The 18085-nt window shown below is 42.0% G+C and overlaps 1 protein-coding gene across 6 annotated transcripts in view; it reads right to left on the bottom strand.

Annotated features, from left to right (window-relative positions):
- MARCHF3 (membrane associated ring-CH-type finger 3) overlaps nt 1–18085 on the bottom strand; it is a 73959-nt gene continuing 55874 nt past the window's right edge. For all 6 annotated transcript variants that reach the window (XM_065663325.1, XM_065663324.1, XM_065663321.1 and 3 more), the window contains 2 exons: nt 5178–5387; nt 1–460 (listed from right to left, as the gene is read on the bottom strand). In XM_065663325.1, the coding sequence (XP_065519397.1) occupies nt 302–460; nt 5178–5387 (369 nt within the window). In that variant the 3' untranslated portion in view covers nt 1–301. The remainder of the gene's footprint in view (nt 461–5177; nt 5388–18085) is intronic.

The following is an 18085-nucleotide window of genomic DNA, read 5'->3' on the forward strand; positions in this document are numbered from 1 at the left end:
CATTGATAATTACCATAGTTTAATATTTTAAACAATAAAAAAGTTTGCATCACTTGATGTAATTATTAACACAAGTTTGTACAATACCACACAGTATCTGCTAAATAAGCAAGTTTGGCAACTTAGCAAAAATCATGTGATCGCAGCATCCATGATTTGAATTCAAACAAACAGTGACTTACTCCTCTGCAAAGGGTTGGTAAATCAAAGTAGCACACTTTGGTGTTCTGGACAGTGCCTGATGCCAGTGAGTTTGATGGATCTATTTTTAGTGCATGGCCCCTGTGTAGAACTGCCCAAATCAAACTATTGTCTCCTTTGAGTTCCTCTTGATGGACTGCAGGCCCAGTAGGGACTGCTGGTTGGAGGGAATGTTGGCAGAATTCGGCAGTAGGAGTATCACACGCTGATTGGTCCGACGCCATTCGATGTATAACTTACAGTGATACCTAAAGGATACCTGAGGAGAGAACGGAGATGCCCTTCATTTAGAGTCAAAGCGGTCCTCCAAGGAATCACTTGGGGTTTGGGGGAAATGCCTTGAAGTGGAACAAAACGCAGCCTGATTGGGTGGGATAAAAATCAGCAAAAAGTAGTGGGCAAAGATGAGACCTACCAGGTAGATGGCATGTTCCCCAAGCTGCTACAGCATAGAAGAAAAGCTGTCAGTGCTCTGCTTTCTGCTGTTGCCTACCTCTTCTTCCTTTATAACATGAAGAATCAGACATCCTGCCTCTGTCTTTCACAAGAACTAGAATTCCTGGCAGCTACTTGGAATGAGAATGATTCTGGGGTACTATAATGCTGCAAGTTGTTAAACTGACAGTGTAGCTGGCTGGGCAGTGAAGGCTTGTCGGTAGCTAAACTGTGTGCAGACAGTGACAGGGTCATATTACAGGTTCTACCCTTTAATGCTTTATTGCTAGATGCATCACATTAAGATGGCACAGATGCAACAAGGTGAGTGTGAGCCATCTGCCAACAAGTGTATCTCAATTTTTTTTGTTTTTATTGTTAATAGCTAACAGATTTCAACCTTAATATAATTCTGATAGTAGTGGAAGAGAAATGACTGATACAAGGCAACTTGGCCCTATATATATTTTTTTTAAATAGCTTACTGCTTTTTTAGTGACAGCTGAGTGTAGTGAGAATTATGTTTAAGATGTGCAGTTTAAAAACAACACAAACGAATGACAACCCTGCAAACTGCCTTGGGACCTACTATGTGACAATTACTGTGTTCTTAGCTGTGAGCAGGAGGGACCCATGCAGTGAGCACAGGAGGAATCATGTCTTGTTAGCTGTTCTGTCTTCATATGCAGCTGGTCATTTGTCACTGATTTTTATGCACCTGAGTCACTTCTGTAGGTCTGTGCTATTATGCAGAGGGTGCCATGAAGGCTGAAGGTAACATGCTTGTCTGGACAGCTGGGTGGAAGATGCTGTTGACTGCTTGCGGAGAAGTGGCTCTGTGCTGCTTGCTTTCCTGCCCTTACAGCAGTGACAGGATGGCTGCCAGTGAGGTATAGAGGGAGATTAAGTAATATACATGCCTATGATTGTATCCTTCAAAACCATTTCCTTCTTGCAAAAAGGTGTTTTTAACTAAGTAAATTATTTACATTTCTATAAAATCCTACTAGGGACAAAAAAAAAGACTTGGTTTTCATTAGATCTTTATTCGGCTGTCTGCTGGTTAATGAGGAAAACTTAAAGAGCTTTTGTTGACTACACAGTTGCCCAAAGACAGCTCTTCCAATAGATTGACTCCCAATCTTTCAATCTCCTCTCCTGTCCCGGAAGGCAAAGCAGTCTACATCTTCATTTCTGTGGAACATCATTATATGAATGAACATGAGAAATCTCTCTTTTAAAAGCACTGCAGTATCAGCAGGAGCCATGGGGGCAAGGGGAGGGTGGAGAAATGACTGGACACCAAACACCTGGAAAGATGAATGCCATGCAAAATGCAGTGACTGCTTCAGAGGAATGAGCTAGAGTTTAGGTTGAGTTTTCAAGTAGCATCACATGAGTTCTTTGAGGAAGAGATGCATTGTTAAGCCATGGTTTAACTGCTCGTTTGTTTAGGGCATTTTCACAGGATAACCTAGTTAAGTTTGACAGCTTGTTTACAATGGGGTCGTGCCTGGAGGCAGTTTCCAAGTGATGTCAGCTACTGACTTTCAGCAGAGCCAATGTTACACTGAATGTTCAGAGCTGTTACATTGAATGCAAAACATGAAATGCTGAGCAAAGGCAGGATTTACACTGGTCTTTGGCACACTAGTATTTGTTAACCTCTTCAACAGGATAGCAAGCAGTGTCTTTCTAACATACCCTGCATTAATTCAGGTGGGCCTGTTTTAAACCAGCAGTTATGTTACACTGGAAGCTATAGGGCAAATCTTGTACTGCAACATGCTACTTGATCTTAAAGGAGTCAAGATTCTCTGAGAGAGAGAAAGCAGAGTGTGGCCCTGAATTCTCAGTTCAAATAGCAATCTCTGTTTTGTGTCTGAAGCTTTCTTCTTGGGAGTAGGCTGGCTTTTCTGGGGGTGTGTGTTATCAGGTACAGTGAATAAACTCAGAGAAAAAGCAGCAGCATTGTATGGAGAGCGTGGCTGTTTAAGGGGAATGGATAAAATAGCTTATTGGATGCTAAAAATAGCATCTCTCCCATTCACTGCTCATTTGGGTAATTATGGTATGTAAATAATCTGTATGCCAACTTTTGCCTCATGTTCTGTGTAATTTGCCCCACAGCTCTCAATATACTCCCTGCACAGCAGTAACTAAGCAAGCAGTGCAGGATTCCCTTATTTCCAGAAATTAAAGGGCATATGCTGCTGAAGCATTTCATGGGGCTAGTACTTCTGCGTGTGGGTCCGTTCCTTGCTATGTGGCAAGCAGAGGAGATGCATTCCCTGTCCAAATGCAAGTTGGGACTTTCCTGTGTAGACTGATGGGTCTCGGCTGCTGAGCAGAGCAGACCAGTCTCCCCCATGTAGGGGATGCTAAGTAGTTAAGTAGTTGCTTTAAGTCTCTGATTTTGCAAATCTGCCCTCTGAGAATGTGTGTAAACACTGTCACTCAAGCCTGTTGATTTAATCTGCAGATATACCTATATCTTCTCTTCTGAGTACTAATGCTGTGAGGGCAACGAGGGCACCTTCTTACTGTGAAGACAGCCTCAGCTCCATCCCCGTCTGCCCACTGAATTAACCGCATGCTGAACGGGAGGGTTGCTGTGCACTGAAAGGCGTCCTACCTTGCCCTTCCCTGGTGAACACAGTGCTTCATTAGCCCATCCACCTCCTGCTGGTCTGAATAATAGATTAGAGTGGATTTGCATCTTCCACAATTCAGTGTACATTAAAGATATAATATTTCAATTAAATTAACCAAGGAATACATTTACATCAGGCTCACTATCACCATATTCTCCAGCTCCTATAACACATTTCTCTGTATGCTTCTGAAGAGGTAAGTCTTAGAAAGTGAATAGAAAGGATTTTGCCACTTACAATGTAAATACAACATGATCTTGGGGACTACACTTGAGATGCTGCAGAAATTTTAATGAGCAGGGTCAGGTATGTCCATGTGTCATGGGTAATTAAATCCATCTTCTTAGCCAGGCTCCCCTTTCTAACTTCCAGCCATTCCGGTGTTTGTGAATTATGTATCTTAGATAAATAGGGCAGCATTTGGGGTTCTAAGACAGTCATACATGAAGGAGGTTTGGAAAAGTTTTGCTTGAATACCTGACTGACAGTGCTGCAGGAAATGCAAGTGCTGCTTCACTACTGGAGTAAATGGCTGTCCCGTCAAAGGGGAGTGCTGCTGGTGCTGCTTCACAGAAAATGGAAGCAGAAACAACACAAAGAGAAACTGCAGGATGCTGAGGGAAAACTCTCAGCTTTCCCTACTATTGTGTGCTGCTAAGATTCGCTTGCAGTATACTGTGGATGAGACAGTGTGTCACTGTTACAAACGAAGTAAATGAGGTGCTACCTTTCATAGCTTTCTTGGAGCTAGCTGTTACGTAGTGTGGAGGTTTTGTGTTTTTTACCGTCACCACCTCTCCTTTTGCAAGCTTACTGTGGGCTCACGATAGGGGTTTCTTAATGTGTTTTTACCTCTATTAGTGTCACCTCCTCAGCAGCTTACACTGATCAAAAACTGCTGGATGGGGTCAGCTATACAGCATGTGGCCACACACAGTGTGCATGAGAGCTGTGTGCTAGCCCTGCAGGATTGGTGGCTGTGCCAGCACCATGGGCAGCGTGATCTTCTCCCGGTCAGGGCAGCTCAGGCTCATATGTGTTTTTCCTCTCACAGCAGCACAGCCTCGCATGTGAATGCTCCCTGTCTGCATCTGCTGTTCTGTTCTCCTCCTCTAACACTCTGTTCTCCTAAAGGTGCAGAATGTCACACTCAACAGGGACCTGGGATTTTCAGTGAGCTGCTAGACCACAACTTGATGAGCACTTGTTTTGGCAGCTGTCCTCTGGGTTTGCTTCATTAATGCCAAGCCAAGTGTTCCTTGGTGCACTGGGGCCAGGAACCGATCTCAGTTTAACAATTTGGCACAAATCAAGTGGCTTTTAGGATGGGTCAGAATGCAAGTGACAGCTGCAAAGGCAGCTGTATTTCTACAGACTTGGGTGTAAGGTGTGTTTTGCTATGGACTTCCCATAGCGCCACAAGCACAAGTGATGAGGAAAGCATGGGGTGCACCCACATGCAAGGCTTTTGAATTGGAAAATTAGCCAAATGTTAGATTAGAATAAAATCTGAATCCTCTAGCTTCCATGTTGTTCATCTAAAGCTGTTTTATGCACTGTGCCTTCACCTATTGCACATTATCTTTGATGTAACTCCCTCCCATAGCATGTGTCTTGGAACTCCACGTTGTCTCCCTCTTGCTACTCCTCTGGTGTCTGGGATTTGGGTATGACTGACCCAACATCAAACTTTCTGGTTTTCCAGAGAACTTGAATAGTGTGAAACCCAGAGGTTTCTTGCAGATGTAAATTAAATTTATCAGTACAGAAGGCATATATAAGCAAAGCTTTGTGCAGTGGTGCACATGCTCTACAGCACTCCATCATTAATTTTCTGATTTGCTCTTTCCCTTATTCCTATGAGTTAAAGAGAAAACCAATACTTACTAGAGTCCAAAACAGATAAATAGTGAAGAGTGCGACAGTAAGTGCAATAAGGCCAACAGCTTCTAGTCTGCTACTAAAGTGTAGATGGTTCACTGCTCCTCGCAGACACAACCAGCCAGAGATGCTTGCCAGTGGAGTGATAAAAAAGAAGCACAGCAGGTCTCCAAAGAGAGTCCGTTTCTCATGCTGGGGGCCTGGGTTCCTCAGCCACTGCAGGCAAAATGCAGATAAAGCAAGTGTCAGCACAGGGAGGATGTTTTACCAGAGTCAAGCAGCTCGCTTACAAAACGTAGACCTGTTCCTCTGAGGAGGGAACATGGACCACATGCAGCACACGGCTTTGACTGTCCCTAGAGAGATCATACCTGAACTTTCCCACCTCTCTGCCTGCTGATGCACACATATACCTACTGCATTGTTTATTCAACTGTAGTTAGAGCTGCCTTGAGAAGGGTGAGTGTTTTGCACAGCGCAGCCGCTGGCATTTGTCTGCTCAGCTGTTTGAGGAACTCCCTTAATGTGGAAGCAATCACGCTCTTCTCATGAACAGCGCAGAAAGTGTTTGTTAATGTTTGGCCATGATATTTTAAGTTGGGGTTTGGTTGTTTTTTTTTGTTTGTTTTTTTTTTTTACATTCTGCTTGTAATACCAGCAAAGCCATTTTCAACTTGCTTTCAGATATGTGCAAGCAGTTGAATGCACACAAGGTTACATTTATTAAGAGGAAAACCTTGCATGGAGATCTCATAGCAGCCTTCCAGTATCTGAAGGGGGCCTACAAGGGTGCCAGAGAGGGACTCTGTGTTAGCGACTCTAGTGACAGGACAAGGGGTAATGGGTCTAAAGTCAAACAGGAGAAGTTCAGGCTAGATGTAATGAAGAAGTTTTTTACTGTGAGAGTGGTGAGGCAGTGGAACAGGTTGCTCAAAGAAGTGATAATTGCCCCATCCCTGGCAGTGTTCAAGGCCAGGCTGGGCAGAGCCTTCAGCAGCATGGCTGAGTGTGAGGTGTCCCCGGCCATGGCAGGGGAGTTGGAACTTGATGTTCTTAAGGCCCTTTCTAACTCTTAACTATTCTATCATTCTATGAAAACAGAGTGCCTGATAATCAACTGCTGAAGTGAATGCTGATTGAACAGCTATCAAGCCCACACACCCATGCTTCTATAAACAGGATTTTAGATGGCAGAGGTGAAAGAAGTTCAGCCTACAACAGTACACTGAGACCTTTTGATAAGAAAACCTCATCACTCAAGTCAATCTTTGAATAGGAAGACTACCAAGCCCTGCAATTTTTGCTAATGTAAGCTGCAGGCTTTGGTCAGAAGCGCTCTGCAGCAATCTTTAATTCTCTGAGCATGTACATGGTGCTACCAAGGATAGAAAATAATTCTTACTGGGGACCCTAACCAGCCTGGGAGCTGTACACGTTACCCTAGCCACCAAGGGCAAACACATTATGTACTGCACAGGACTGTGTGTACCCCAGAGCCTATGATCTAAGCATTAAAGTCAAAGCTGGGAACAGGCAGCAGAGGTGGAAGGAGCTGCCATAACCCCAGCTGCCTGTGCAGCCAGAGCTGGGTGCAAGGCAGGCTATCGATTCCCAGTCTATCATGTCCCTCCCAGGCTCCTGCTCCGAGAGCAAGGCCATGCTGAAGGCAAGGAAAGTCATGCTCCAACAGGGAGTTAACGGTGTTATCTGTGATCAGTGCAACAAGAAACCAAAGCTGCTGCAGCTCTGTGCCAGCAGATGTGGATAAGGCTCATGTATTCTTAAACTGCTTGGCCCCCTCATTACTCACAGCACATTATATGTGGCAGTAGAAGTCCAATCTCCTTAGGTTCAGAAACTAAGGTTAAAACTTCATCCCTTCATCAGTTAATGCCCTTTATTCCCAGTCACCTAGGGTTTTTTTCTTCTTGTGCTACAGCAATTTCCCAGAGGAACAGCAGGACTCAAGAGGTTTGATGAGAGAATAAGGCTAAAGAGTGTTGTGCAAGATACTGAATATTCCTCATCTAGGTATTCTACCCCTCTATTCGGACCCTGCTTCATCTTTTCCTGCTTTACACACACCGTGAAAACAAACAGCAGCATTTCTCTCTCCATTGTTATATGGGGCGTAACAACAGTCAAGAAATTAAGTCCAACCAGGAGCTAATTTGACACTAGCAGAAAGACACAAATCAGTGGACAAGTTTGCCTCAGCCTTACCATCTTCTCAGATAGAAATAATAAATTATCTACTTAACGGGATTTTTTGTGAGGTTTAAATACAACAGAGTAACTCAGCAGCCTAAGATCTATTTTCATGTTTGACTCGGGAATTTAAGAGAACACAAAACCACATTCATAAACATTTTTTGCAGGATATAGTCTTTTACTAATCTGAATACTTTTAAAATCTGAAGGATGAGGGAAGCACTTTATAACTGCTGTGTACTACTATAAGCAAGAAGTTGTAAGGGAAGAGGCTAGTCAAAGAGGGAGGCTTAATATTGTTTTTTCCCCTTCCAAACAGCATCTTAAGCTCAAGATTATTTAAGACACCAGAATACCATGTGTGGTACGTTCACCCCAGCCTGCAGCTAAGCACCACACAGCCACTTGCTCCACCTACCCACCACATCAGTGTGGCAACAGGAACAGGCAACAGGAAGAGGCTGCAGATAGAGCTTGGGCAACAGAAGGAGACATATGTTTACATTTGAACAACTTCAGAGAGAAAGGTATAGTCATGTGTGAGATGCTCACACCACTTTCCTTGGAGCTTCTATTTTATTTACTTAAAAATACTTCCAAGGAATGTGTCCATAACAGTTTCAGGTTTTATTCTGTTGCTGCTAGACAGGACTGATTTCAACCCTCACCTTTGCAATTGCCATGAATCCCTGTAATCCCAAATTGCCAAGAAAATGAGAAGAACTGAAAACATCTGGTGGTGGAGATTCTGCTTTTAAAGGTGACTATGAAGAGGTTTTTTGAAAAGTATTTGTTTATAAACTGTGAGCCACAAGAGAATTGCTGAGCAGCTGCACTATTGATCTCAATGGGAATTGCAGGTGTTCACCACGTTCTTAGGGCAGACCTTAAAATGCCAACATCTCCTTATGTCAGTGCTATGGCAACTGCCCCCCCTGCAACGGAGCGGTGAAGAACACAACGAAACCTTTCAGAGTCCATTTAGTGGAGGCTGCATCCTCAAATCACAGCCTGTTTTGATACTTTTGGCCTCCATGCAGCTCAGCTAGTACATTAAATACTTTTTATTGATCAGAGTGAGAAGGAAGATCAGCAAGAATACATGCATGTGAAGAAGCACACACATGAAAGCACGTGTTGTCATCTCTGCCTTATGACTTTCATGATACGCAAGACAATGCACTTGAATTAAGACAGCATTTTATGGTGTGCCACCTAACTTGACTGAAATTTTGGGCAGGCAAAAAATGGTGTGAGGCTGCTTACAGGCTGCCTGCACTCCTTATGTCTTATCTGACCCATATGAACAAAGAATCAAACAGAAATAATTCAAATATTAGATGAGGCTGGGACAGACAAGAGTAGTATACAGTAATAACTCCTCTCCTGCAATTCTACAGTCTAACCTTAAAAGCTAGTTCTGAAGTTGAAGTCAAAAGCAATGAGTAAGTAATTTGAGTGGCTGTATGGATTTCAGTCGCAGCACGTATTTATCTCTTGAAGTACTTCTGTTTAGATTCTAGGTTTCACTCTTTTCTTTTGGAAATGTGCACTGTCAAGTTACTTTGTAGCTAAAAAAGCAAGCCGGCAAATCCTTTCCGGAAACTGAAACCCACACAACCCTCTCAACAAAGTGTTGAGCTGATTAGTTAGTGTGGCAGTACATGAGGGCAAAGAACAAGATGTAAGGCCAGATGCAACTGTCATATCTGCACTATGACACCCTGAAATCTGTTCTATTAAAATGTGTCAATGCACTCAATTATTTCTGCAATAAATTGAGACTTTTACAGTAATGATTTCCATTTGGGGGGGGGGGGGGAAGTCATAAGAAGGGTTATGTTCGAAGTAAAATGCTGGCTTGCCTGGCAAACCACTATTTTATTGAGTGCAATCTTAAAGTGAACAGTGATTCCAGTTCCTGATACGCAGGTGGAGACCCAGAGTAATGCAACATGAATTGACATTAGTAATAGCAGCAAGCACAAATTCAGTAACAGGTAAGCTCAGCACCTGATACACAACCCACTACTGGCTCATGACTGACACAAGTGAAGAAACCCTGGAGAATCCAGCCCCTTGAAGAAATGTGGGGTCCTATCTCATCCTTCACAGTGACACACAGCAAATGGGGTCTGCTCAGATGCAAACACCCACCAAACCCTTGTCTGCTCCCCGCACTGTCCATGCCATCACGTTGGCAGTGGGTACTGTGACGGTTGCATGGTCCACGCACACTGCTCCAGCACAAGAGGTCTGTGCTCAGCCACGTTCTGCTAAACAGGGCAGGTGCTGCTGAAATAACCCAGACTGGGCACTGTAAAAGGTCAGCCACAGCAACCAGCTGGGGCAGGACAACACCTTCAGCCACATATCTCTTTACCCAGCAGATGTATGCCTAAGCCTGCAGGCAGTGATAAAAGCTTTGTTGAGACATACTGGTGATCTACTACACTCAGACAGGATTGCTTCAACTGGAAAACAGAAGGGGTGTCAGGAAAACAGCCCACACCACTAGAGGTGACTTAAAAAGTCTAGTTATCACAGTAAAATCACACTCTAAATACATCTTGGGGCTGGGCAAAAGAAGGGAGAACTGAAGGGGGACATCAGTAAAGGAGAAGTGCTACTTGAGTTCATAAACTCTTTAAAGTAGGAACCCTTTATAGCAGAGAGATGAAACACAGAATTTCATTTGTGGGGACAGTTTAGCTCTGGGAACAGCAATACCTTGTTTCTGAACATAATGGGACAAGGACAACACCGCTCTTATTCAGAGACCAGGGCAGAGGGAGCAGAAATGCTGATGTCAAAAATTGGAAACATAGGAATGGGAGTTCAGTTTCCTTCTCAAGCTTTAGACATCATGGGTCTCATGGACTGGATGAAAAACAAGTCTCCCAAACAAGGTGTTGGCTTAAGAACAATCAACATTGTGAGGCTGAACACAACGTTGTGCATTCTCCTGAATGCACAATGTTGGCTTAAGAACAAAAGGGTAACAGTTGGCCATAAATACATTTAGATTAAGAATCAAAAAATTTCCCAGCCTTCATAAAATCCAGCTCTGGAGAAGAAAAGACTCAGGGCGGACCTTATTGCTCTCTACCACTACCTGAAAGGAGGCTGTAGTGAGGTGGGAGTTGGTCTCTTCTCCCAAGTAACAAGAGATAGGACAAGATGAAAGAGTCCCAAGGTGCACCAGGGGAGGTTTAGACTAGATGTTAGGAACAATTTCTTCTCAGAGAGGGTGCTCAGGCATTGGAACAGGCTGCCCCGGGCAGTGGTGGAGTCACCGTCCCTGGAAGTGTTCCAAAACCATGTAGATGAGACCCTTAGCGACATAGTACGTGGACGTGGCAGGCCTGGGGAAACGGTTGAGCTTTTTGACCTCAAAGGTCTTTTCCAACCTAGCTGATTCTGTGGTTCTACAATTCTACTTCACAAAGCAGAGCTGAATTTAAACTATTATCTGCCCTAGAAGGATTAGACTGAGTTCTTGATCTTTATCAGAGGGTCTCCACACTTCCTTCAACTGAATGCAAACCCTGGTGCTAGGGAATTTAATGTGAGTTCATAACAGTCCTATGGAGACTTTTGGTCTGTGAGCCTCCTATTGGCTTCCAAAATTTTACCTTATGTTTTACACTGCACATGAAACCAGTTCTATGAAACTGTTTAAAGTCCCCTCTAGTACAAACATACAGAGATGTTTGTTTGACATTGTCGACTAATCTGAAACTTCAGACTCCTGCGATGAGCGAATGGGCTCAGTTTCCTTTTAACTGGTTTATTCAATCCTGGCTAACCAAATGTAACTGGAGACTGAAAGAGCTGCTCATCTGAAGGGATAGACAGGCAGAGGCATCCACATGACATTCCAGCAAAGTAAAGCCTGACATTTAGAGAAGGAAATCATCATAACAAGCAGCAACTAAGGACGAGAACACCCTGGAGAAGCTGAGACTGGGAATTTATCTAACCTAACCTAACTGAGCTGCCAGCAGAAAACTGCTGTAAAATACCTCCACAAGTATCAGCTGCTTTACTATTACCAAAGGCCAAATCCTGGAAGCACTCACCTTCATAGGTCTAGCTACAAATGCTAAGTATGTGCATTGTGTTTTCCAGATTAGATCCTAAGGCGACAACCTGTTTCTACTGAGAAGCCCGTTTTAGTTCACTACGTTATCCTTGGAAAATTGATTTTGCATAAATGTTACTGGGGTTATACCAGCAGCAAAGAAGATTCAGCAGAATAAAGAAAATCTATCACACTGTTTTTCAGTATTTAAATAGTTATCACAAATGAAGCTGGGGGGGAGGGGAAAGACAGGAAAGAATTGTCTTCCCTAAATACATTTCCCTTTGAACTAAAAATAGCTTAGTATACATCAAACATATCAGTTCATTTTGTTCTTTTCACAGTGATAGCTCTGCAGTGAATCTTGGTGAAAACTGGCTGTACACAAGCAAAACTCCTAGAAACTATTGTCATCTCTGGTTTCATGCCAGCAATGACCAATGGCAGCAGCTTGCCTTGGGCTTTAAGCAAAGAAAGACTCCTGTTGTCTGGTTTATTTTAGTGTGTTTCACCTCAATGAAGGACCTTTTTTTTAAGACCAGGTGGACCATTTATTGGCCAAAAACCCTCCCCCCAAAAACCCCAATCAACCATCTGAGTATTTTTGCTCAAATACTTCTTAACTTGAAAACTTTCTTTTAACCTTTTCCACCGGAATTTTCTGAAACGAAGCTTAACTACCTGTAACTCAAAATAAAGGCTTCCAGACCAGAATGGTACATATGTTTGTATTCAGTGCAATGAAACATTTGGTGTGACTTGAAACTTTTCTAGGTTAATGTTTTGCCAAGGAAAACAAATATTTGACAGTTACCTTTCAATTGAAAAAAATATCTGTATTTCAGTTTTGGGGTTTCCTGCTTAGGTCAGCCATTCAGTTACTGGCACAGTATTATTGTCTTCAGTGGGCGCTTTTAGAAAGGCCATGGTGACAGCTCACAGACATGTTCCTTTGGTCCCAAAGAGGGTCCTGCTTATTTGGCAGCTAGAAACTAAACAATTCGATCTTTAATTTTATTATGTTAATGTTACAGCCTCTTTGTAACTCAGTCTGCTCTTATTTAAGTTTATCCCTTATTTTAATTTAAGTTCTAGGGAATATTTTAATTGTGGATGTCTGAATGAGCTGAAGTGACTTTCTGCAATATCAAATTAATTTCATTTGCATCTTTTAATAAGTAAGTGGAAAGAATATCTTATTTATTGTAAGGGTGGTGGTGTATAATACACTTTTTGTTTGTTTTGTTAAAAGAATAAACCACAGTGCAGATAGGAACCAACTCCAGGTGGTCGCTAAGTGTAAGGAGAGTGCTGTTGGCTGTTGCTATCACACCATAACTGAATTTGTATCTAGATCTAGTAGTAGTAGTAGTAGTATCTAGTAGTTTGCCAGCTGAAAAACAGGACTTTGATATACAGTGCTCCACCAAGTAGCAATAATACAGTGGCAGGTACAGTGGCCGGTACAGAAACTGTATAACCCAGTTTCTGGGTTATACAACATTGATGTCTAAAACCATGATTACTGATTCTCTGATAGTGAAAAAAAACAACTGCAAAACCCACCACCAAACCAACATTTTGCTAAGTTGCACAATAAAAACCTATGAAATTTCTTGTATGTCAAATGAAACAGTATTATACTGTTTAATATTAGTCTGACTTACTGCTATTCTGTTTTCCTGCTATCCATCTTAGCTCGTATTTCAGGTGATGCTTGTATTAGGTAAAAGATTTCAAGATGTGTCAAGAAAAAACATTTTGTGAAACTGTGGGAGAAACAGTATTCCTTTCCACCTGCAAGTTTTTCATATTTCCCATTCTATTTTAGATGAATGCATTCCCAATTAGGCAGACAAATATATGCATTCAAGAAAATCAACAAAATCACACTTTGCATTTCAAATCAAAAGCAAAGCAGATTGGCTACTGGCAACACATATTTCTACACACTGTAAATATCCTGATCTATAAGCCCAAGTATATGGGAACTAAAGACATGATAGATAATGAACCTAAAATGTCAGATGCAATAGAACTTTTCACATTAGCACTTGCTTTTTTCTAGAAAAATCAAACTTTGGCTCCTATTGATAGTAGCAAATGCTATTAGCAGGACAGAGATAATAACCTGGCACTTCAGAACTGTACTACAGAATTATGATGTCCAAAGAAAAGTCACGAAACCCCCAGCATCTTGTCTCATCTTGCTAGTCCTTAAAGAACAGCATTTGGCCTCTTCAAAGCAGCTGTTTCCTCTCTGCTCACTTATCTTCTCCTGGGAACTCTCTTCAACATTTTTTGCCCTTGATTGCTAGACCTTTACATTTAGAACAGATCAGTTACAGATGTGATGGTTGATGGTCTGAAGGCAAAACCTGTTCGCTGGCAAGTAATTTTTGCTCCTTTTTTTTTTTATTTGTCTTTTTAATTTTTTAAAATTTTTTTTAATATATTTTTTTTTCCCCAGGGGTGGTTTGGTCTTGTTTTTATTCTTGCTGTCAGCACTATGAGAAAGATTTGTGTTTGGAAAAAGTCAAGCACTTTAGCAAAACTTTTCTGTAAAGAACATAAAACAAGTATTTAATTTCTCTGTAAAGGAGAGAGAACAGCTTGTTCTGGTCTCTGGATTTTTCCCAATTAGGTATGAGTAGAATATGGTATTTGAGGTGTAAAAAGTGTCTTGAAGAGGTTATGTTTTTAAAACTTTATGTGTTGGGGACTTTATTTTTGTTATACTTCCTTTAACTCAGACATACTTCTACTGGAAAACTACATGGCTGCTTCAAATTCTCCCTGTGTGACTTGGGCCCCAGGGGGGTGGCTCACAGCTGAAAACAACTAGGTACAAAAGCTTCTATATCACCTTGCCCTTCTTATTTTGCCCTTTGGGGCAGTAAGGGAGGGAGGATGTACTTAATGTATCTGCTCCCAGCCCCAGTGTGCTGTACTGACAGCTGCAGTTCCTCCAAACTTAGATTCAAGAAAGTTTACCTAGTTGGTGACTATGCTGAGTCACCATTTTTCTTCTGGCTTTAAGAGTGATCCTTCTGCAAACTTCGTGCAGCCCATCTGATGTCTCTTCATTACAGTAATTTAATGCTGATGACTTGCTTCACTGAGCAGTGGAGAGGAAAAGTAAGTAGAAAGAATCCCAACAGATAAAACCAGGTGATTCAAAGTCTTGCACAAAAAGTAAATTAGTATTTCAGTATAAGACTTCTGGAAGTTTTAAATTCTAATGTAAGCTCATCTTAACTACTTCATGCATAGATGTAGGTTTTGGGGGGTATCAAATTTATTTTTCTTTATCAGCATGAGCTCTGCAGCCAGCAATAGATTGGGAAAAAGGGAATTTAATATCTGCCCAGTATTATGATGATTACCCTGGCTTTGTTTCTCTCCTAGTCATGCTGTTTTGCTTATGAGTTTTATATTGTTGAGTGCTTTCCTTTTGTTTGTTTGAAAAAAATGAACCAATAAATAGCAAATCCTGGTTGGTTTAAACCATGTAAATAGCCTACAAGCAATACAATGCTGACTTATATGGTCACATAATGTTCTTATACATATCTATGTTGTAGCTGGCTGTTTTCTAAGTATTTTACTGCGCATAAGTACATTTTCTCTGCCATGTTTTGTGTCTGTTTCTGTACTAAGCCAAGTGGAAGCAACATAGATGCAATACTGAAACTGAAATGAAGGTGATATATAATACTCATATAAAGCTTGCCTAATCGTCAGTCTGAAACATAGCAAAAACATCTACGTGAATAATGTCACAAATTTCTATAGTGTATTTCTTCCTGTGGATTGGCTACATTAAAAAAGCACCTTATATACAAGTGGGAGTTCTATAAAAGTGACTAACGGAAACTGCTGCAGTTTGCAGTTTGTTTTGAGATCCTCCCATGTTTGTCACGAGAAGCATATCTCCACACATACATACCCACCACCATACTATAGACTTTTCTCTCCTCCAGTGTCTAGAATTTCTGCTGCTTCAGCTTGGGTCCTCTGTGTCAGATGTAGCCAGGCTCTCACTGGCAGTGTGGTCACCAAGACAAGGGAGAGAGAAGCAGGGCTACTCAGCAGCAGCTGCGTTTTCCCTTGAGGTGTGTCATCCCTAGGTACGTTCATAATGAGAAATCTGTGTGCCCATGCACAAGTCCCGCACACCTCTAATTTCCAATAGACTGTACAGGGGTGCTGTGCATTTAGCATACGGTAGAAGAGGTGGGTTCAGACCTTGTCTACACTTCCTGAATTGAATTTTGTAGTATCACAAGGCTTGGGACATTGGGGAATGTGCATGTACTGGTAATGTGTAAAAGGACATTTTCTGGATTACTGTCAAATAGCTTTAACTGACTGTAGGGCTGTGGATGTCTCTAAACAATGCCTTTACCTGAAGGAGGAGCCCTGAAATCAAGCGAAATGGTTAGGCGTGGTCTGCTCATGCCTGCCAAATACCTCAATAGCAACATGTTGTCTGCAAAAACGTGACTCTAAATGGCAGCTCCAAAGATGATACAGAGAGCTTATGCTCCAGTAGATTACGTCTGATTGATGTTGGTGGTCTCCATTTTCTGTGCCAGGGCCTGCCAGATGCCCTCCAGAAGGGAGATAAACAGAAGGACTCACTGATCTTCAGTATGAAAATACTTTATCACAATCCATCTCTTGCTCCTTTATAATATATCACGTTCTCTCTAGAGCAGTTGTTATAAATAAGTTTACAAGCGACTCAGAAATAACAAGTTCTAGGTGCCAATGGAGAACTAAGGAGCCTGAGTGTAGCCTCACAGCAGAAATCCCACCAGAAGAGGGATTTCCTGGTTAGCTCAGCCCATAAGCAAGGTAGCACAAGTGCTGAAAGCCAGGCAGGACACTGTACCTACCTGCAGGGCATTAATTTACAAATGCCTGTGAAGGCTTGACAGAAAGCAGTCCTTACCAATAACTGTAAAATCACACAGGGCACATTTGATGCACGTAAGCCAACAGTATGGAGATAAGGAACTATAAAGGAGACCACTCATTTTGGCTGACCAGCCTTTGACAAATACCTGTGGAGAAGGAGAAATGTGTGTATTCTCTGGTGTGTGCTTCTTTGCCTTGAGGCAGGACAAGTCACAGAGCTCTCCCACCCAATGTAGCAGGAGGCAAAATATGTAAGTAAGTAGTGGATAGCAGTGAACAAATCACTTTCCATTGAATGCTGAAGGAGAGGTTAATCACCATAAATGCCTGATTCACGAAACACAATTCTTCTGGGGAAAATAATCCGAGTTTAAAAAAAAGTAGACGAAGAATGCCTGAAACTTCACAACTGCAATGTTGAGAGGATCAATCTGCCTGACAGACTACACTACCATTTCCTGCCTCTGTGATTGGGTTTGGGACATCAGTTGGCAGATTGTACATTTCTTAGGAGACGTTTCTCCCCCAGACAACAAAGACATGTCCTGTGGCACATATAAAGGAATGCCTCCCTTGAGAAGAACATAGTTTGAAACTCAGTTGACCAGAGAGAAGCTTATGATGGAGGAAAGACATGACAGATAAAAGAGAAAATCAAGGTCAAAATGAATGCTATTTTTCCTTTGCTTCTTTTCACAAAAGAAATTCAGGGAAAGACCAGACTGCTGTGCATAAGATAAGTTGGGAAAAGAAAGCAAAGGTGAGCTCCTTGCACCTTTGTATCCTTTGCATGATGTCCGCAGGAGGCAGGACATAGTTCCTAGAATCACCAAATACCAAGTTGGAAGGGACCTCAAGGATTATCTGACATAGCCCTTTTTAGCTGTAGATATGCCCCTTGTGTCTGACCTAAAGATCTCCTGTTCAAGTGCATGTGCCCACATTCTTAGTGTGAACACAGGTGACGCCTTAAAAGAAGGCAAAAAGCCATATTGCAACAAATTTTTATTGCTTTAATTTCCTCATGAACTAATGGAAAGGTTGCAACATGGTAGCAGAGGAGGAGTGCAGGTGAAATGTGATGGGTTCACTAGCCTCTTCTGATCAAATCATGAAGCACGAAATCCTCTTCTGCTTCCACCATAATGTACACAAGGGAGGAAGGAATATGGCTGGACAACCTGCCGAGCCACTTACTGCTTCATTTCACTTACTTACTTCATTTCAAGCCCACTACTGCTGCAGCCTCTCCTGGGTGCTACCAGCAGCAATTAAGTCAGATGTGACATTTTTAGATAAAGCAAGTGAAGTATCTCAATTTGATTTTCCATTGAGATCTCCTTTACACCCATGGCTAAACTGCTAAGAAGCAGTGACCAACGCAACAAAGGGATGAGGAGAAAACATAATGCTGTGTTCTCTTCTTTTCTTTTTTTTTTTTTTCCTTTAAGAAAGTGAATAGTATGTCTTTAAATAGTCAGAAATACCATTTCTTTTCCTGATGGAAAACCTCTACGAGAAAAGATGGACAAGATGATTGATTGCTTCAAGCATTTTTATACTACCTGTCACTCACCAATGGATGGGATGTATTCTGTGCATGAGATAGGGCCTGCTGAGGAGTTACTGGATAAGCTTCTATAGACAATGCTTTACAAATGACTTTATGAGCACAATAGTCCTTCTTGACCTCCTA

The sequence above is a fragment of the Lathamus discolor genome, chromosome Z (genome assembly GCF_037157495.1).
Source record: "Lathamus discolor isolate bLatDis1 chromosome Z, bLatDis1.hap1, whole genome shotgun sequence".
Classification (NCBI taxonomy): Eukaryota; Metazoa; Chordata; class Aves; order Psittaciformes; family Psittacidae; genus Lathamus; species Lathamus discolor.